At 41.9% G+C, this 22,630-nt stretch overlaps 1 protein-coding gene across 1 annotated transcript in view; it reads left to right on the top strand.

Moving 5' to 3' along the window:
- The window catches only part of LOC135702057 (igLON family member 5-like), a 210,387-nt gene that overhangs the window by 167,491 nt on the left and 20,266 nt on the right, over window positions 1–22,630 (top strand). Inside the window, exons 4-5 of the mRNA XM_065223047.1 lie at window positions 6,615–6,726; window positions 6,833–7,008. Coding sequence (XP_065079119.1) covers window positions 6,615–6,726; window positions 6,833–7,008 — 288 coding nt within the window. The remainder of the gene's footprint in view (window positions 1–6,614; window positions 6,727–6,832; window positions 7,009–22,630) is intronic.

The raw sequence follows: 22,630 nt of genomic DNA, 5'->3' as shown, positions 1-22,630 counted from the left end.
CCTAGCCCAAGAAGACAACTTTTCCTCGCCTAACTTTTCAAAAGGTCCTAAGTAACAAATGTAAACAAATCGAGTTTATAAATGCACATTGTAACATTTGTATCTAAGAACATTATGCACACACAGACATTCAGATTAATGTCAATTGAATTGAGAAAATTCTAAATTAACAAAACGTCTGAAATCAAAATTTGCATTAACGATGTTTCACTGTTACATAAAACGTTTGACTATGTTCATGAAGACAAACGTCTGAAGTATCAGAAAAACCAAAACAGTGCAGATCTGACCTTCGGTCCTTTGTGTTTATACGAGTAAAACGTCTAAAATGTTCAAACAAACCAAAACAATATGATTGTGCACATCGGAATTTTCATGTCAAGCATTTTTCTACTATTTCTACGTGGGGGGGGGGGGGTTGGGTTGACAATTATCCACGGCCCATACAAATTTTAAAATTTGTATATGGACAATTGACTACGCATGGGGAGGGGGGTTAAGCATACCGAAAAGCTGTCTACGTAGTTAGTGAACAGCCCCTAAAAAAAACACTGTTATCAAATAAAAAGCAGCTCACGCTACCACCAACGATCGACCAAAACAATCTGTGGGCAGTGTTGCGATATACCGTTAAAAAAAAGTTGATGCATTGTCCAATACTCATATTGTTCGTTTAGCTCGTATAACTTAAATTATGCACTCATAATGCTTAAAAACAAACCAATAATGTTGAAAACATAAATGACCTATGTAACTGTGATTATAACAAAACGTCCTATATAACATGTCCAATGTACACCTGACAAGAGCAAAATGTCCTATGTAACATTTTTCACGTTTTCATAAAAAAAATGTATGAAACGGGTAGATTATAATTTCAATTTCAATTTTACTATCGCATTTTACTATTAAAGGTCTTAAAAATGTCAAAAGTTGATTTGGTTTAAAATAGTATCAAAAAAGATTTTGTCAATCTTCAACCACGTTTTTCTCGAAAAGAGTGAAATGTTAGATAGGACCTTTTGAAAAGATAGGCGAGAGTTATCTAAGGAACTTTGCAATGGTCCTTGCAAGTCCACGGCATGTGGACCTCTTACGGAAACCACACCGTCATCTGCAAGTTGTCTTAGCGTGCATTGTTCTGCCAAACAGTTGTCGATATCTTTGACATAAAAGTTATAAAGAAGAGGGCTGAGACATGAGCCTTGGGACAGGCCCATGTAGCTAATTCTGGAAGTTGTCAGTTGTCCAAGCGAAAAGTTCATTTGCTTTTCTGACAACAAATTTTACAAGAAATTATTTAAAATTCTAGGAAGTCCACATCTGTGCAGATTGTCTGACAGAATTTCAATGGAAACTGAATCAAAAGCCCCCTTAATGTCCAAGAATACTGAAGCCAATTGCTCCTTGTGCGCAAAGGCCAGGAAAGGAATGAAACATTACTTATATGTTCGCTGATACCAATGATTGCATATTTAATTTATATATGATTTTTTTTCTCTAGAGTAACTTTTAAAGAAGGCGTATTCAAATGAAATAATTATATTTTTTTTCAAAAAATCATAAAATGGATATGATTGATTTGATCAAAATGAAGTTTGTGAATAAGTTTGAATGAGATTTGGTGAAATGTGTAGGTTGGTAACTTGCTTCAACACAGTTCTAAAATTTTATAAATTTTTATTTCATTTTAAAATATAACAAAATTGCATATTTATTGGAAAAATAAAAATTTATTTAGATTCTGCGAATAACTTTTTATGAATCTGCACATGCAAACTGTTTCCCTAAGCCCAGTCGTTCTTTTGTTTATGCGAATTTTAACAATAGTAATTATGAATTTTCGTCATTGTAGACCATTTTCAAATGTTAGTCACGACTTTCAGCAACAAAATGTGTTTTCCATGATTGTATATTAAATAAAAAAAAACAATTCATTATAAGATATTGTGGCTTTCTAGGCCTATTTATATCTAGATGATGTTGTTAAATGAAAGATTGGTATTGGTGAGATATGAAAACGTATTTTTTCACCACTCATTATTTGCATTCATTGAATATTTTGGGTGCATCATAAAAGTTAGAGAATATTTTTAATTCAATTTGGTTGTTTGAAACTCGAATATAGCTTTGATTTTTGAGTTCCAAGAATTTTGTTTTTACTTTTTTTAATAATCAGTATTTCTAAGTACAATGCTAAGAAATATGCAATTTCATTAACCTTTCAAAATAAACAAAAATAAAAAAAAAATACATTTTTAAAAAAAAAGGTATCAACCAACACTCCAAATTTCAGAGCATTACTTCAGCTTTCTTTAAAAAAAAAAATAAAAATATATGGTTTGATGTTAAGAGAAAATCAACCTTTTTATGTTTTTGTACGATACATTTACAGATTTTTTTTTCAAAGAACATTTAATTACCTACACTTTCTTTTCAGACGTCATTTTGATCACATCAATCATTATCGTAGGGCTTAGATCTCATTTTGGGCCTTCTTAGCACGAACCGCCCTTTGCTTTTATTTTTCGTGTGGATTTTTTTATCACAGCAGATGACTCCTAAATTTATTTACCTTTCCGCACGTACCGTAATATTTGATAAAGAGAAACAAACTGTTGAGATATAGTTAAAAACCTTACACTGCTTTTTGACCCCAAACATGGCCTACGGATTCTGAATTAGGTCTTATGCATTGAAACGCCATTGAAACGCCATTAAATTCACTTCGGCCTATCGGATGAAGATAAAAATTGATTCGGTCGGAGCGTTTCTTTTTTTTTAGAAAAATTGGTGTAAACATTCATATCACGCGTTCTCATTGACTTTTTTCGGTGGTTTTTGCACTATTATTATTTATCTTTATTAGGGAGGCTTTCAGCCTTGGGCTGGTTCGCCTCCACTTTTTTTTTTTTTTTTTTTTTTTTTTTTTTTTTTTTTTTTTAATTAAAGTATCGTACCAACCGCATAATTGACTTGTTAACTCTGAAACAATGGATTTATTTGATGTTTTCTGTTCGATAGGCCCAAAATGGGTGATTGGGCCGAAGTTGTGCTGTACCCTAATCATAATGTAATAGTTTTGTTTTCAAAATTTGTTGTTCCCTGATTTGTTTTCGTCGATTTCGTTTTCCGTACTGAGTACCAATGCTACCAGAAATTGTATGCCTCAGAAAATCCCGGCGATGCCGAGTGGGATTAAACCTTGGCCTTTTCGGGCGAGAGGCAATCACACTTACTACTACACCACCGGCACCGCTCTTTTCAAAAGCTACTCTAGAGAATAAAATCATATTTAAATGAAAAATACAACCATGTGAGCAATGTTTTTTAGGCGTTATGGGCTACTATTTAGTAAGAAAAATAGTGTTGCATCAGGTCATCTAATTTGATATTTTATAAAAAGAACTAAAAGAGGGTGTACACTTTTTCCGTGAACAAAAATTCATAGCATCGTTGCTTCGATGGTAATGACAATCCTTTTGACTTCAGCCTTCAGTCTAAATCAGTGATGCCAGATTTTTCCTAGGTCGATTCCGGAGGATTCATAACTTTTGAAAGTGTTGAGCGTTGGTCGGGACTTCGACAAGGCACCCATTGAAGTTACGAAGGGCACTCATTAGAATAAAAAGAGAACGATCCGTAAATTATAATTACTTGAATCTGCATATCTCCGTAGAACAAGCTAAATTCTAAAGATTTTGTTTTCAGAACCACATTTCCGGAGAAAAATCGATCATTTCCGTCGATCTATGGAAAATTCCTTAAGCTCGCCATCGTTGCTCTAAATGTAAGCTTCCGTCCTCATCCAATAGTTCCGTGCTATGATGTCGATTTCATCTCTATTGCCAAGGACTTGAGAGTGTCCCCGCTACTCGGACAACACACACCATTCGATCGATCTTCGACTTTGCCAATCGCGTCAACTTATCCGAATATCCGTATCGTCGATTGTTGGTCTCGATTGATTATGTCGTATGCTGATTTGAAATCGATGTATAGGTAAATTATAATTGGATACGTTAAATTCGCGGTATTCCGTGAACCCCCGATAATTTGAATCACACTTCGTGCATATTACCGGAGTTCATTTCAAATTTGGATGATCGAAGTGTGCTCTGCTTCTGTACGGACGCGAAAAATTTCCGAGTGTCAAATTTACGGTTTTTCATTTATTAGGCGATTGGCAATCTGGCCCGAAGATTCTGATTGGAGGCAGGTGCAAGAGCTTCTTTGAAGATCTGACGGAATGTTGTGAAATGTTTAGCTAGAATTAGGAGATGCAACAGTCTTTCAAGTATTGGCTTCACGTGCAAACCAACGTTCATTTGGTGAGTTCGTTCCTGTTTATTTGTTGTACCATCTATCAGTTTTCTACAATTTTGTCTTGGACATCTTTTCGAAGAGCCACGTTCATGCTGTAATTTGTCGAGCGCACAATTTTCACATGTTGAGATCGAGTGGGAACGTCAAGATAGTCATCCAAGTGCTTTTGTTTCTGGTTTTAGACGTTTGATGTCTTCAGTGATGTTTTTGTACTTTAAAGTTCCCTTTATCTGTGATCATGGTGGGTCTGAAGAGTTTTTGTTGAGCACGCTGAGGCTGACATTGCATACCCCCTCCCCATGGACATGGAGGTTGACGGTACTGTAGCAAAGGGTTATGTTTAATTTCTTTATATTTGCAACGATGATGATTTCCTATAGTGATACATATCACCTTATTAATGCTTCAGTATGCCTCAAACGATTAATTCTTGGTTGTTAATAGAACTTCCTTGATGAAATCGGCTGCTTCATGCAGACTGAGCAATTCTGATTATAGTATCAGATTTGTTCTGTTTACAGAGGAATTGGGAGGGCTTATTAGAAACATCTCACCAATAAAGTAATGATCTCCTAGTAAATTTAGCAAATCATTTTATTAAAATTTTATTTTATTCAAGCATATTATTTTTGTAACAGCCAATTAGCATTAGCATACGATACAAGAGATTCAATATTAGTTCCTCGTTTTTGCGTAAAATAATAAATATGTATTTTACTTGGTGATTGAAAGTTTTTTTTTCAAGTTTGTTTTTGTGATCTGAAAATTTTCCCAGTTTGGTTAGAAGTTTCGAAGCTAACGCATGTCCACAGGCCTAATAGAAAGATAAGCAGAAAAAGTGTATCTTGAAGAATAATTGCATGCAGGGTTGCTTCCACTCACTTGCTACAGATAAGTGATTTTCGGAGTTTTGAATTCGTTAGATGTTGTAATGGAGATTTGTGTTGTTGGATGCGGGAGGAGATTGGAGGGCGGGTGTTTGACGCATAGAGCCTGTCAATTTCGATTTCAGAGTGCTGCAGTCGGCGGTTTTATGATTCTTGAGCACTCGCGATTCGTAGAATTGTTGATTGTGACTGCAAGTTGATTTGGCGGGTTTTGTGTTTCAGACGCTTGCTTTTTGGCCTCTTCTTGTGTCTAACATGTGCAGAGTATCATTATAGCGTCTAATGGTTTTAAAGTTCCTGGTTGCGTGAAATATATTTGTGAGAATATCTCTTTGAGATTTTAGTAGTCACGTTTTGTTTGTAGTTTATATTTTATTTCTTCATGTTATTATCGTAAATAATAGTTATTCAATAATAGATAGTTCATCCATATATTCGTACTTTGACGCGAAGCGCTGTGGATTATGAGATGCTCGATGACCCTGGAGGGATCGATTTTGCTTACAGAGCAGAAAATCATGGATTTAACCCCAAGCTCTTCCACAGCACAATAAATCGCCACCATAATTTGTATATTTGATATTGAATATCTATGACCCTGGAGGGATCGTGTTTGCTTACTGAGCAGAAAATCATGGGTTTAATCCCAAGCTCTCCGTCATGACTCTTAAAATTCATGATCACTAAACAAAATGAATATGTTCTTTCGATAGCCGACTATCGGGAGATTAAATAAACAACAAATAAACAATACATACTTTTGGTTGCATCACCAACTTGAGGTGAATCCTAACCGAATACCCTACCCAACCCTCCAACTCCGTAGCACTTATGAGGGTGTCGCTAAGTCGGTGGCCTCTCGTTAAGTAAGTACTACATCAACATTTCCTTCCCTATCCCTAGTTATGGTAAAGATGGGCGTGGCCGGGAATAGCGACAGTCATGCTTCTGTTACTCTTGTTTAGATTGGAACCAATGTTTACTCCCCAGCATTATTCCTGAAAGTAGTCTAACTGAGAATTTCAGAAGAGACGTGAGTGTCGCTTGTATCCAATCTACGAAGTATATCATAACAACGCTAACGCTAACGCTAACGCTATTACCGGAGTTCATTTCAAATTTGAGCTTCTAGTAACCCGCGCTCCGTAGATTCTGCGTTCCGTTTTGAAGTTTTCACGGCGTGCAGATTCACGGTGAATTTGGAAACCATCATTTAGATATTTCTTGATTTTGCAAGAACTTAGAATACTCGCGCACATAGACAGAACTATTGCCAAAATAGTTCCTTAACTGGAAAGTACTTCGATTGAGAGTTATTAATGTAGTCTCCCTGAATCACCATACTGGCTCACTTTGCACGTCACTGATCGGTATCGAACGTTCCTTTCCATTTTTCTGCAGAGGCCGTAGCAGAAATTCTGGAAGCGCCTGATTTGCATATAGACGAGGGATCGACACTGCGGCTGGAATGCAAACTGAAACGTGCCACCGAAAGTCCGTTGTACGTCTTTTGGTAAGTGTGCCTTCTTCCTTCGGAGCTGGCATTTTGAATGCAGGATGAAGTGGCAATTTTGGCGTTCGATGTTTGATTTTCGCTTTCTTCTCCCACACAATTGCAGGTATCACGAGGAGCGAATGGTCAACTATGACCAGCAGGATGGCATTTCGGTGTCAACGAACAAGTTGACGTCGAGTGTCCTCACGGTGCGGAATGCCACTGCCAGGCACGGAGGGAACTACACCTGTGCACCGGCCAATGCAAGACAATCGAGTATCTATGTGCACGTGCTCAAAGGTAAGCCGGCAATTGAGGAGCCATTCATTCATTTATGTACTTGAAAATTGAGAAACAGAAACACCACCCGGGGATTCGGTTTTGATTCATTGCCAGAAAATTGACTGGGTGACATCATGCTGTGTGAGGGTGTGAGTGTGTGCCAACTCTAAACAGAAACTTTCCTTTGCGTCATAAATTTCATCGAGCAGCACGCAGCTGCAATGCTTCACTATCGGGAGCTTTTGATAAACGACCAGTAGTGCAGCAAACGGAAACGAGCCGGGCAGCTGGACAAAATTGGAAGAATTCCATTTGCAGAGAACCCAGTTCCAATCATATATCATTCCAGAAAGCACCAGTATAGAAATCATTTCCTCTCGGCAGAACGCGTGAAAGTTTCAAATGTCTCCAATATCGTACCCCGGTATCATTTCCGAGTGTACTGGCTCATAAAAGTACATATGTTTGTCAGAAAAAGTACTTTGTATGGGAAGGTAATAAAAAAGCTGTCGCTTCCTTATGGCTGCCGGCGCCAGTGAAATGTAGAAGAAATTTAATTTCCTCGCGTGTGTCAGTGAGCAACATTCATTTATCAGGGGAGGGGGTCCTACCCTTCGTAGCACTACCCGGCGGGAGGCCCAAGATTGACGATACATTCAGAGACAATATTTATGAACGCAGTGGGAACGCGCACCGGTGACAGTAACTTGTATGTAAGAAGTGTGTGCTTGCTAGACGATTGGATGGAAATTGAATACGTCTCTTGGGGAGAGCGCATTTTTCAGTGGGATATTTCAAGTTCACAGTTTTCCGTGAATTGCATATGTTCCTCGGCAAAGGAAATAAATAGCTATTTGGCCCTTAGGATTGGTTCACACACTTAGATTATTTTACAGGAGTCAGTATTTTTAACTGAGTTTTTGAATTGCTAGAAAGTTGTTGAAAATTCAAATGACCGTGACAAAGTAAGGAATCAATTAAATCGACAAATTTTATTTCAACATTAAATGGGATTCAAAGAACATAGCCTGTACATGTTCAGAATATATTTTCTAATTTTAGAATTTAATTTTAAAACTTTTACCGAACAGTTCCACAATTTAAAAACCCAGTAAAACCTTACTGATTGGTTTGGGTATTCATTTCAAAGCTCTGGCCGTTTACTCACAAGTCTCCGAGCAATTAGATGTAACGATAAAATAGCCATTTCTGTAAACCCAATTTCATCCGCTATCAAACAACTTGAACAGTCGATAGAAGAAAGTGCTCAAATCCTTTTAAAGTAAAAAAAAAATTCAAGGAATCCAGAAAAAGGAAACACCATCCGCAAGCAACGGTACCTCTCTGTAGCTCTCAAATCCAATCGCATTTCCGGTGTGGTACCTCTTCCATCCTTTTGCTGCACCATATCGATTCAAGGTGCAAATCCTATTCATTCATTCTTACATAAAAGCGTTTTAAAGCCAATAAAGGGTGAAAACGAAGCACGACAAAACCATCCAAGAAGGAATCCCATATCGGTCAAAGGTCGATCTGACCCTTGTGTATGGCAAAACCTATGTCCCAACAGGAAAATGGTGTCACCTCTAGCAGCACACTCCCAGTTAACATATGCCAAAGAGCCGGAAAAAAAGTGAAGCCATCTACTTCCGATACGGAAGAGACGCAGCAAAACTTTTTTTATTAGTCGAGTTGTTTACGATGTACGCAAGGTGGCACACGTTGCTCCCCTTTTCTATTCCCTGCCCGCGCCACGTCATTTTGCTCTTTTTTTTATTGATGGGACTTGTTTTTCTTACGTTCTAATGTTTCGATTCGACACGAGCGTGACGTTTTTTCTGATCGCCCTCCATAATTCTACCGGACTAAATTCAATTTAGTCAATTTAACTTGTCGACACCTTATTTTTCGGGTCCCAAAAGTCTGTCCGCCCCCGCCAGTAGCAGTCGATCCCATGCTGAAAAGTATACGGAAGAAAGATATATTGAATTCAATCTCCATTAATGGCTGTTTATCGTTTCATACCATGGTGCACCTACTTGTCCAATTTCTGTAGTTGTTGTGACTTTTCAATTTTGGGCTTGGTGTGTTTTTCTTTTGGGCGTCACCCCTCCCTTCCGTGTCATCGATGACCCAAAATGGTGATCTGTTTTCTTTTACTTAGAGTTTTTCTGCTTTTCATACGGCTGACGATGACGGTGGCGAAGTTTACCAGGGAAAGTTATTTGATTAATACAGGTGACGGCTCACCTTCCGAAGCGTAAAACGAGGTAATAGTAGACGATAATATACGTTTGTTGATGGTGCTGTTTAGCGATGGTGGTAAAAAGCTACGAAAAGTTTTTGGTGAATGGTGATTTTCAATCTGGGAGGGTAGAGGTCTCGGAAGGGAAGGCAGGTGCGCGTGAACAGCTTAAGAGGAATTCGTTCCTTCCTTAGGCGTTGTGCTTTAGAGTTTTGTCTTAGCATCGGGGATATTTTTAAGCGCTTTAACAATAGCTCTTTCGTGACCAAAACAGCCAACGTATTACTGATATACTGCTTGGATACGTGCAGACTGATTGTAGTTTAGTTGCCAACTACACAGCGGGTTTTTCCCATTTTGAATTTTGAATCCAAGACAAAATCTGAGCATAATTTTCAAAGGGTTAACTTGACAGCACAGATATAACAAAATTTCATAAAAATACTTACCCGTTTTACTGAACAATTATTTGTGTTATTAAATATCTATTCGTATTGATTCAGAAGCAAGGTCCATTTTAAAAATGCGAGCATTATGTTTCAAACGTGAATTTTTCACTAAAACTGTACAGCCCAAGTCACATGTTGGGTTTTATAAGGGATCTGTAGACCATGATTTAGACTCGCGGAATGCTTTAAAACCATGATGAACACTAGCAATGTGACGCTGCAATGGAAGCCCGAATATGACACATTTATTAGGTAAAGCTTTTTAATACTGCACGCGGTAGGCACTTGTCACCGATAGGTGAATTAATTAGGGATTCATAATCTGAATGCATTTACACTCCAACTATAAAAATATTAATTTAGTTGTATATCTCTGATTATTCCATTTTATAAGCATTCAGAAAGTAGGATCCCAACAATTGAGATTCATTTATTTTGAAGCATCCAAATCCGATGATTTTGAAATACTCCAGTGCAATTTTCATTAAATTTGAATTCTATATTTCTCTTCTAGAGATTTTGCCGTAGGATTACGTCTTTCAGCAACATATTGAGGATGCAATTAAAAAAAACTAAAATCGACCGCGTTACGAAAAGTAGTCAGGTTTTGACCACCTATAACTGTGTCAATAGTGGTTTAATTTAATTCTAAATAAGCGAATCGATTGGAAATTTTCCTACAAATCTATCAAAATGAGCACTCTATCAATTTTCAATAGGTCACTTTTTAAAATTACACAAATGTACAACTATTGCTATGGTGATACAAAATTATCACCAATTGCCTGCAAAAAGCGCTTATCCTAACACAGATTTCAAAATCGACTCGCCGAACGGTGCTTATTCAAACACTGTGTGTGGTGGTGTCCGGTCAGTCGTCATCAGCAACAGCAGAAGAAGTGCTTTCGGTACGTGGTGTTGGACATTGTTCTCCAGTACACAACGAAAGGCTGCCCGCAATCAGCGAGCTGCAGCCCACATGAGCGTCCATTCACCGAAGAAGGAGGAAGAAGCCGCACCGCTACGGATCGGATTCAGTAGCTCTTCGTGAGCCGCTGTGGGCCATCAATGACAAGCGCGTCACCTCGTTCCAAATAACATACAGCTCACCAGCCCCATCCGTTATGAACACTATAAGGGTCAGCATTATTTAAATATCACGACAAAACGTTCCTTTTTAAGACCACAATAAATTTGTTAAAGAGTATTTTTTGGTTGTTTGTCGAAACCTTCAATTAGATGTCAGGTCCCATAAGTTTAAATCTAACATTTCATGTATTTTGCAACATTTGGGGTGCAATTTCAAAACCAAAGTCGGTCGCGGCATGAAACTGGTCTGATTTTGATCCAGAGATGATGGATTTTAATTCTTAATACGCCAATCGATGGGAATTATTTCTAAAAATCTGTTAAAATTAAGACTATCAATTTTCAAAAGGTCAACTGTGCAACTGTTGCTATGATAATTTAAATTATCACCGATTGCCTGGGAAAAACGCTTTCCCTTACACAGATTTCAAAATTCAATCCGTATCGCCATACAACCACTGCGTGTGATGAGTGGTGGTGTCTGGTCGTCTTCAGCAGCAGTGCTTTCGGCGCGTGGCGTTGTACATTTTTCTCCAGTACAACTACCTATCAAGCTACCCTCAAAAAACCCTCAATTCACTGAAGAAGTCGGAAGAAGCCGCACCGCTACTGATCGGATTCAATATCTCATCGTTAGGAGCTGTGGGCTCTAACAAAACAGTTAATTAGTGAGCATATCACAATCTTTTTTCAGAACAATTCCTGGATCTTTTTATGAAAATTTCCTTGGACAGCTTCAGGACCTGAAAATTCAGGTGCTTAGGAAGGTGATAAACATCGTGTCGAAGTAGTATGTATTTGCAGCTGTGCGAGAAAATCGTAAGAGATACAATGACGACATAGGGCCGTACGTGACTCAAGAAGAAAGTTTAAGTTTTATTCTCATTCTCATATTTTCTTTAGAGGGAAAATTAAGAAAAAAATAACCACTGTCCTCCCCCCTTGTACCGTTTTCCTGTGTCTAATTAATTGCATATCGTAGAATCTAACACCTCCACTTTTTATGTAAGATAATAAATGTATCTCCCAACAACAAAATAGAATAAGACTCGTGTTTATTTGTATCTATACTATATGGCTCATGCATACCACACATTTTACATTTTTTAACATTTTTATAGTAAAATGGGTTACCTCTCTGCCTTGATCACTTATCTTACATGTCTTGGTTGGGTCCGCCTTGGCCAGCCTGGTTAAAATCTTGGTATAAGCCTCAAAGATCAGAATCGATGTTTGTGATGATATGATGGTGGTGCTTGAACTGGTGCTATAATCAAAATATATTTACTACTGCGATCGTGTTTGTCATGAAACACTCGTTTGGCATCATTGAACCAAGCGGAATGAACTAACTCACCACACGCGTGTTATTCTATGCTCGTTTTACTTTCAACAGGACACTCGAAATGAATATTCACCTCTCCGTTTCCGTTTTTCAATTAACTTCAAATGAGAGCTTAAATTTGTTTAACCAACAATTTCAAAAGTCATAACTGCAGGGTTGCCAAACTCATGGGATACTGAGGCTGACACCTTGATTGCGGAACGTTCGGCACAACGCTTGGCATAGCTTTTGGCACAGTTAAAGTAGTCAGCACAGATTGAGATGTGCAGAATTGAATACCCCGTGGATTTTTCACATAGCTACTAAATTTGCATTTTATTCCCATTCGGATTTATAGCATGCTGTGGTTCCATATAGACATATTTAAAAAAATTCTGTACGTACACCAAAAAATGGTGATTTTTTTTAAGTATGCCATTCGATTACCTATGCGTTTCGAATCAAGTCGGTTGTATCGTTATCAAGAAATTGTTACAAACGTACCGTGTAATTTGCGACTCAGCGGCATCAACCATGTAAAGAAAGACTTGAGTGTGTTCCAATTATGGCCTATACAATTCCAATAGGTTATCATTACAACACAACATAATACGAACGTACAGCCATAAGTAAGTAGTAAAATTTACGTTTATTTTCTGGGCTTTATGTTTCAACATTTGATTTAACATTTCAATTGGTTAGCCTTTGGCTCTTCATCTTTGTTCTAGTTAATTGGTTATTCTAATGTGATTATTGCGTTTAGCGCTAATTTACAGGATACCCTTTGTGGGATTGTTTTGGTTTGAATTTAAAAATTTGATAACCTACCTACTTGAGCACCTAACTACTTAAACTAGGTTGCCAAATCACGAATGATCTGGTGGTTTGATCGCAGACAGGTGACTCTGAACCTTTCCAGCGTGGAAGTCTTTCGCTCCTCGAGTGTTTGAAGACCGGCCAGGTGGTGAATCTCAGAATTACGAGTTCGCGGTGGACTGTTAAGGATCATTCTGAGGATTTTGTTTTGGATCCTCTGAAGCTTTAAGTGGTGGCACTTAGCACAACTCTCCCAGATTGGCATACCATACTCAACAGCCGGCAGAATGATTTGCTTGTGGACAGCAAGCTTGTTTATGAGGGACAGGGTGGACTTCCTGTTTATCAGAGGGTAGAGCGACCTGATCAAGATGTTACACTTGGTGGATGTCTTGTCCACATGGGATCGGAATAGCAATTTGCTATCGAGGGTGAGACCAAGGTAGACTACTTCACTCGACCATTCAATGGGAGTGCTATCAAGGATCTTGACGTTAGCAGGCGGAACAAGCCGAGGTGAATACGAATGTGGAAACAGAATGGTTTGTGTTTTAGCTGCATTGATACAAATCTTCCAACTCTTAAAATAGTCGGACAAAACATCCAGGCCTGATTGTAGTTTACTCGCCAGAGCACGGATCACTCGACCCTTATAGATGATGGAGGTGTCATCTGCGAACATTGACAGGATACCACCACCCGGCAGGGGAGGAACGTCTGACGTGAAAATGTTGAATAGGATAGGCCCAAGCAGGCTACCTTGAGGGACCCCTGCATCAACGTTGAACGTATCAGAGGGGACATTGTTCAAGTAGACCTGGAATGATCTGCCCGACAAGTAGTTTTTGATGATCTTCACGAGGTAGTTCGGAAAGTTGTATCGATGCAGCTTGTACACTAGACCATCATGCCAGACATTGTCGAACGCCTTCTCGACGTCCAACAATGCCATGGCAGATGTATTGGAAACGGACTTGTTCCGCTTGATGATGTTAGTAGCCCGTGCGAGTTGGTGGATGGTAGAGTGGCCTTTCCTAAACCCGAATTGCTCTTTGAGAAAGATGTTATTATCATTTGAAAACACCAGCAGACGGCTGAGTATCAATTTTTCGAATAGCTTCGAGATGGAGGACAAGAGGCTGATGGGGCGATAGCTTTTGGCACTGGTAGGGTCTTTGCCAGGTTTGTGAATTGGAATAACTTTGGCTAACTTCCAGCATGCAGGAAATTAGCCAAGCATTAAGCACTTGTTGAAGACCACTGCAAGGTGCTTGAAGAAGTCAACACTCAAGTTTTTCAGCTCGAGGTTGACCACTCCATCGACACCAGCGGCCTTCATGTTCTTTGTTGATTTAATCGCTGCTATCACCTCATCAGCCGATATTCTACTTTCGTCAGGGACAACTACGGGGGTGGCAGCGACACTAGCCATTGCCTGTGATACTGCAGGCTCGTGGGGACTCACCATGGCGTGGCCAAGGTTATGTGAATTTACAAAGTGTTGTCCAAGAGCATTGGCCTTTTCAAATGGGGTTATTAGTAAAGATGGGTCCGAATTTTGGTTAGGAGAGGAAAGGGGAGGAATGGGCCTCGGCTTACTTTTCAAAATCTTTGCCATTTTCCAGAATGGCTTAGCACAATCTGGGAGAGAGCGAATCTTGTTTGCAAAATCGATATTTCTGAGATCCACCATCCTGGCTTGGATGATTTTGTTCAAACGGTTGCAATTGGTCTTCAGGTTAGGCAGCCCAGTACGCTGGTACTGCCTACGAATCGTGTTGCGGAGTCTAATGAGGTCTTTAGTAGGCCTGTCAAGGTTCAGAGTATTACTCACCTGTCTGGATACTGGCACATGTAGCTCCCTGGCCCGGGAAATTGCTTGATCGATGGAGCGCAGACACCGGTCAACATCTTCGGACGATTCCGGTTGGACATCGTAGTCTAGAGCGGAGTCGACGCAATGTTGGAACTGACCCCAGTCAACACGATGATAGTTGCGCCGGAAAGCTTCAAATCGATTTACGGAGGATCCCACCTCAGTCACCACCGGGTAGTGGTCCGAGCTGAGTTCTTGATAGGTGATAGGTTGAGCGATGTTGTTGCCCATGTTGCTGATGAAGATATCGATGGTAGCGTGAACACCGGACCGACTCAACCGGGTGGGAGTTTCCGGACTCAGGATGTTGTACTGCGCTTCCTGCAGGTCGTTGTTCAGGGTGGTGCCGTTTTGATTGCGCCGATTGTTGCCCCAAGCTTGATGTTTGGCGTTCAGGTCGCCAGCGATGATAAAGTTTTCCCGTCGTCGTGTTAGCTTGATAATATCTCGTCGCAGATCTTCTGCCGATCCGTCCCTGATGTTGACTTGTTTGGGGCAGTAAGCCGCGACGATGGTGATGGGGCCGATAGGAGTAGAAACTTCCACCCCTACGGCTTCGATGATCTTCAGCTGAAAGCTGGGCATCAGTCGACAGCAGATGTTTCTCCTTATTGCAATAGCCACTCCTCCTCCTCCAGAGTTGGTTCGATCTAGCCTCACGAGCCGGAAATCGGGAAGGTAGACGTTTGTTTCAGGCTTCAGGTGGGTTTCAGTTTTGATGGCAATGTCGATGTTTCGTTCATTGAGAAACTCAACAAACTCGATGTTTTTGCTCTTCAAGGAGCAAGCGTTCCAATTTACGATCTTGATGGCTTCACGGTCCATACTTAGTGACAAGGGACAGGGCAGCATGAAGCTGTTCAGATTGAGTCTTGCAGGTGCGCAAGATGATGATGACCTCGGCCACGAGCGTCACAAGTTCCTCCGAGGTGAACGGAGAATCGTCGACAGGCTCACCTGAGACAACACCAGCGTATGATAAACCAGGGGCGGTGGAGGGACCTGGCATTGGCTGGGCAGCAGCAGCAGCGAGACGATGCTGGACTGTTCGATTGTTAGGAATACTCACATGCTTGATTTGTTGGTTGTTGAGCGGAAGTGGTTCTAAGTTTGGAACATGTTGACGGGGCTGGAGAGCTGGGTACTGGACTTCCGTGCGTGCAGGAGGCGAACGATGATTACGGAGGCGACCGGGCTGATTATTGATCGTAGCCTTCCGACGGATATTGATGAACTCCACTCGCTTGGGACATCCGCGATTGGAGGCTTGGTGGTTACCACCGCAGTTGACACACGTTGGCTCGATGTCATCATCTTGCTCACAGGACGCAGTCGAGTGAGTTCCAGCACACTTGCCGCAGATAGTCTTCATATGGCAGTTTTTGGTGCCATGGCCGTAGGAGAGGCAGTTCATACACTGCGTAACATCACGATGTTGGGATTTGTAATGCTCCCAACTGATGATGACCTGAAACAGGTCCCGGATTTTGGATCTCAGAGCCGCTAGACTGGTGGATCCCTTCATGAAGTGCACCAGGAACAACTGGTCTCGGAAGCTGGTGTTGTGGTTGGAACGCCGGTTTATTGGGAACACCGCCTTAGGTTTGAGCCTAAGCCGCTCCAGCTCGGATTTAACCACAGCCGCCTCGAACGACGGTAATCCACGCAATACCAGCTTCAGTGGCTTGCTCGATGGCAGATCGTGCGTGAAGAAGTCAACGTTGTTTTCCTTTAGGAAACATCCTGTTTGATTGTACTCCTCCAGGCTGGAGCACATGATTTTGGTGCCGATGCTGCAAAGCTTGAAGCGAGGCAGCAGTTTGTGTTTTGCCAGTTCGGCACGCAGCTTGGCAACATCCTTCTCCGGCGTGAAAAGCGGGGGAATCCGCTCTCTTGCAGCGATGGGAACGACGTCACCATCGCCATTTTCTTCGGGGAGCACCGCAAACTGGTTGGCTTGCAGTACCCGTTTTCCGGCGTCATCCTGCGACGCGCTGTGCTGGATTACCACTTTCTTTGAAGGGCCCGCTGCTGAATCATTGGTACGTTTACGCACCATTTGTTTCGTGTTGGCAAGTTGCAGTAAACTTGCCAGAACGCGCGAAGGTGGCGACGCTTCCACGGCGCAACGCGACAGCACAAACCGAATCGAAGCGAGAACTCGAGCGAAAAAGAAAACGAACTGAACAGCTCAACAGTCGAGCAAAGAGTGCGTACAGCCATAACTGGTACACCCACCCTTTATAGTATGGGGATATATATGGTACAATTGTTTAAATATTTCGAATGATCAATCAAAAGATATGAGATTGACATCCATTAATTTAAGTGGTGCATAATGTTACTTGGCTAATAATCTTTACATAAAGGGTGAACACGAAATTATTGCAACACATTTAATTTGCTCTAAAATTTCACGTATTTATCAATTAAAAACCAATTTTGAAAGGTGGTTCTATACATGTCTTAAGCTCATACATAAATTGGATCAATTTTTGGGGATTTAGTAAAATGCCCAACAGTCGTATCCAGTACCTTTTTCTCATATTTTATCCATTCCCTCTGCATGGCATTTGCATCATTTATTTTCTCCTTGGTTTTTCTGAGTTTTCGCTTCATCATGGCCCAATAGGTTTAGATTGGACGTAATTCTGGAAAGTTCAGTGGATCCATGTCCTTGGGGACAAAATGCACCAAATTAGCCTCATGGATACCCGATGCTGCGAAACCTCCCACCCACGCACAAAGGAACCCTTCTCGAGCTTCTCAACCAGGCATGGACGGGACGTCGGCTGCCTGACTCCTGGAAACATAGCCTTATCGTCCCCATCCCAAAAAACCTTGGTTCAGCACTATTACCGAAGGATTTCCGGCCGATCTCCTTGATTAGCTGCTGCAGCAAAATAATGGAGCGTCTGGTCAACCGGATATTAGCGAGATTCCTTGAGGGGAACAAGCTACTAGACCACTGACAGCATGCTTTCCGTCCTGGCCACGGAACTGGTACATACTTTAACAGCCTTGGCCAGATAGTGCATGCGGCACTCCGTAATGACCAGCACGTCGAGGTGGCCTCCCTGGATCTGGCCAAAGTTTACAACAGAGCCTGGACACCTCAAGTACTACAGCAGCTAGCCAGATGGGGCCTCGGAGGAAATATCCTCTACTTTTTGAAGAAGTTCCTGCAGGGCAGAACCTTCCAGGTGACCGTCGAGAACCACCGCTCCAGCACCAGACGGGAAGAGACTGGGGTTCCCCAGGGTTCTGTAATTGCAGTTACCATCTTCCTGGTGGCAATGAACGGAATCTTTATGGGGCTCCCTAAGGAGATTTACATTCTGGTCTATGCGGACGACATTTTGCTACTGATTATAGGGAAGACCCTGAAGGCCATGAGGGTAAAGCTCTAAGCTGCGGTCTCCGCTGTTGGCCGATGGGTCGCTGGACCGGCTTTGAGATATCTGCCGAAAAGAGTTCAATCTCCCACGTCTGCCACCTTGGCCACCGACCACTTCCGACACCAATCAAAACAGCCACACTATCCCTAGAAAGAAGACCATATGCATCCTCTGGGTCACGATTGACCGGAACTTTCGGTTCGACACCCAGCTTAATGATGTCAGGACTAATTGTTGATCACGATTGAACAGCTTCCGCTCGAGCGACAGGGCCATTGTACTCAATACCGCCAGAGCCATTGTTCATAGCCGACTGACCTACGGAATTGAGCTCCTCTGTGCGTCCAGCGATTCGGTCGTCACCCGACTAGCGCCGATATATAACCAGGCAACACGAATTGCGGCTGGACTTTTGCCCTCAACACCAGCCGATACCGCCTGTATTGAAATCGGAGTGCTTCCTTTCCGATATTACATTGCGGAAACAATCTGTACCAGAGCCGTGGGCCTCGACGGAAAATTAAGCGGAGACGGAGAATTCTATCTCCTCACAGAAGGGAAACGAATCATCCAGGAAATCACTCATCAGGAGCTCCCCCCGGTTGCCCAGCTGCACTGGAAAGGAGCCAGAGAGTGGGATTCCTCCCCATCCGAGTGGACAAATCCATGGCCAAGCAGTTCCGGCTCGGCCGAGATTGCAGCCCTTCATTACGCAGCTTCCCTACCATCCTCCTCTCCGCTATGAGTACTAACCGACTTTGATAGCGCCCTCCCGGCACTGGAATCCGCCACCGCCAGCCACCCCTGGATTCAGACCATACAAAACCACACTCCCCTTGGCACCACTTTCATGTGGATACCGGGACACTGCGGAATTGCCGGAAACATAGGAGCAGACCACCTCGCAGCCATTGGACTCGCCCACACTTCGGTCCCCAGACAGGACCTGAAACTTTGGATCAAGTCAACCCTCAGGACAGCATGGGACCGTGAATGGTTCGCCAGAAGAGACCTCTTCATCCGGAAGACCAAAAAGGTAACCCTTCCCTGGACGGATGTCCTAAGGTTTAACGACCAGAGATTCCTGTCCCGGTTAAGAAGCGGCCACACCCGCATCACCCACAATATGGGGAGCAGCAGTGGCAGAAACTTCCGCCAAATATGCGACACCTGCAGAACAATAATGACGGTCAAGCACATTCTTATAAACTGCCCTTGTTTCCACGGACCACGAGAGCTTTACGGGATCCCGGGCAACATCCGAGACGCCCTTCAGAACGACCCGGTAGCAGAGGCACAACTGATATGTTTCGCGAAGGAGGCCGGAATCTACAAAAGAGTTTAACCAGTATATTATTACAGTAGGTCCGGCATTCCCTGTCGGTAGCGGGTGCCAGGTCTCTCCTGGCAGCTTCTACCTGTGGGGCTCTGTTGGGGTCCTCAAAACAAAACAGAAAACACAAAAGATGAGAGCAACACAGAACAGCTAGGCAAAATAAGTTCCCCTCTGGAACCGCAACCATCATTCAACTCCGTAAAATAAAAACTCTGTACCTTCTCTTCCTTTGAGATACCCCCTTCTGGGGTGTCCGGAGACGAACCAGCCCAAGGCTGAAAGTCTCCTTAATAAAGATATAAAAAAAATAGCCTCATACCATTCCAGAACGCTTTTAGAATAGTGAAATGAAGCTAAGTCCGGCCCAACCAATGGTTTTTCCCTGCGCTGCCTCAAAAATTGCGTTTGCGTGTAGAGGTTTCTTGCGCGGGTTTTGGCTACAGTTTTCTGGCGTTCATCGCGGTTTGGGAAGTTTTGAACCTTGAGTGCATGTAATCAAGCTCTGGCCTTGACTTTCTGCACGTAATTTTGCGAAACACCCACCTTTTTGGAAACATCATGTGTTGAAATGTTGGGATTTCGGGTGTAATTATCTTTCCCTCCGCCTTCCTACATCCTGCTCCCAGTTTCCTTCATGCTCCGTGCTTGTGATCCAATTTAAACCGGTCCTTGAATCTCTTGATACGGTTGAATTATTGATATGCAGTATTTTTCTTACAGCACGATGGGGCAGCTCCAGAAATTTGTTCACGCGTCTTCACTTGACTCACTTCTATCTTAGCCGCATCGAAACAGACAATAACGCAATTTATAGGATGTAAACAATACACTTCAAAGAGAAACTTTGCATTAGTTTCCACCTAGAAGGAATAAAAATACAGCCAGTTGTAAGTGTTGCAATAATTTCGTGTTCGCCCTTTATCTTGAATTAACAATTCAGATTCAACGTAGACTGAAAACGTTACACACTCTTTTTGGTGTCAGTTTTTACAATCTGAGCAATCTTTAATGCCATAGCAACCAAACATTCAAGTTGGACAGCATTTGGATAACTTAAATCTCCTGTTGATTTATTTGTTTGAGACTTCATACATAGCTACTTGAATCCGTTTGCACGACCCTAAACCTCGATAAATCTTTTCCATTTTTGAATGCGGACATTATTCTTCCATAATTAAGCACCCTACTGTAGCCTGTTTTATGCGCTTTATTATCCCAATTTTGAGTGATTTATCAGCTAATACTTTGAAACAATTCTCTACTACAACAGCTAACAACGCAGCCTATTAGCATCCTGAACAAATTTCCCTCCAGTAAGAGTAATGTAAGAAACTTTCATAAATTCAAAACCACCATCATCTCACTAGAGGGATATAGTGGAGCCATTCCCGTTTGATCCCAAAGATATAGACCACGATGATTGTACCCATAAAGATGCCTCCTTTCAGCTGACTCGTCCATATAGCTTCCGTTTTCCCAAACCCAGAAGATACCCAGGACGATGACCATCAACCCGCTCGAAAAATGGGACAAATTTTTTACTCAACCAATAAGCCACACCACGAATGCATACCCGTCTTCCTAGACGAAGCAAGGTAGGTCCAAACGGCAACAGTCCAGGTCTGGCACTGACTTTTATACTAGCTTTCTGCCATCAGCTTTTCTTTCCTTCCGGATGGTCTAGTTCCCTCAACTCAACCCGAAGACGCCGACGATAGAAAAAAAAAGGCATCGTAAAAGTTATTGCACATGTAATAAATCTAATTGGATCATACGGGTCGGAAAATGTCAAGCACGGAAGCCAAACTCTCGGGGCACATAGGGAAATGAAATTTCTCCGTTGACCAAGCATTCTGATCAGCATGCATCAACAAACCTTACCTCCGTTGATGAGAAAAGTTTTGTCACGTGGGCATTGCAATTGAATAAAAAGAAAACCGGAACAAGGGTGCAGTAAAATATATTTCTTTTCAGATCGATACGGGACGGTGTAAAACCTGTGTAAAGTCCAAGGTTGCATCGTTTTTCAGGAACCCAGTTTGTTCCATGTTGTTCATCGAGGCAACAATAATGGTCGAGAAGAATAGTTTTCACGCTTCACGAACAAACATAAACAGCAACTCTGAGCCACTTGCTGGGAAAATCTCCTCTTTATCCTTATTTCATACCAAAGTTATTGTACATACCTTCCAAGCTACTATGAGAAACAACTTGCTGAGCAACGACGACGGCGGTGTGTCTATCGTTAACACTGTGCATTGTAGCTGCTGTTAGAACAAAAGCTTTGCTTTCCATTCTCTACCCGTCCAAGGAACGCAGGGAGGGGAAAGGTGAAATCCCACGCGTTGGTTTCACTTAACGGAACTCGGTTGGTCCCTCCCACTCTCTTGGAAAGCAGAAGGATATGAATGTTTAATGCATTTTTCGTAATATGAGCTGGCTTGCTTCCGAAGGCAGCATAGGTTTTGTTGTGCGGAGTTTTCTAGACCCATTCCATTGATCTTCTGGTAATTCCAACATGCCGTTGAAAAACTTTGAAGCACATAGTTCTCAATTCTCAGGGTGCTGTGCGATGGTAGACCTCTTGACGTTTCATGTGGAGTGGCTTAAACTATATTTTTGATATTATTAATATTATCACAATCAAAGGCCACTTCGAAAGCTTATTTTGAAGAATCTGCCCTTGAGCTCTCGCCAGAAACCTTGCTCCGGCTCACTTTTGATGCAAAAGCTCCAACAAACTCCTCTTTTCAAGAAAACAACAACTCTCATTGTTGATGTTCTGTGAAAATTTTGAAACCATCTTGTGCCATCCAATAGCGAATGTAACGTACCCTAGGCAGCATGGCAAACCCAGCACCCTGGAAACCGTCTGATAAGCCCTCGCACGCTCGGCACAAATGGTGAGTTATTGTTGTTTGTCACTGGAGAATAACGACGACGTTTGGAGGTGGCTTCACTATATTACACAGCATGGTGAAAGAGAAAACGAACATACTCTTTTGTTTACCTCTTCAAGTCATTAGAGGCAGCTTTCGTTCGACTTTATTCAGGGAAATCTTCATTATGATTCATGCCGAGTAGCAGCAACAACAGCAGCAGGGGTT

Source organism: Ochlerotatus camptorhynchus, unplaced genomic scaffold (genome assembly GCF_037179485.1).
Source record: "Ochlerotatus camptorhynchus isolate MF236.1 unplaced genomic scaffold, CSIRO-AGI_Acam_v1.1 ptg000183l, whole genome shotgun sequence".
Lineage (NCBI taxonomy): Eukaryota > Metazoa > Arthropoda > Insecta > Diptera > Culicidae > Ochlerotatus > Ochlerotatus camptorhynchus.
The sequence above is the reverse complement of the archived record's forward strand: the minus strand, read 5'-3'. Positions and strand labels throughout refer to the sequence as shown.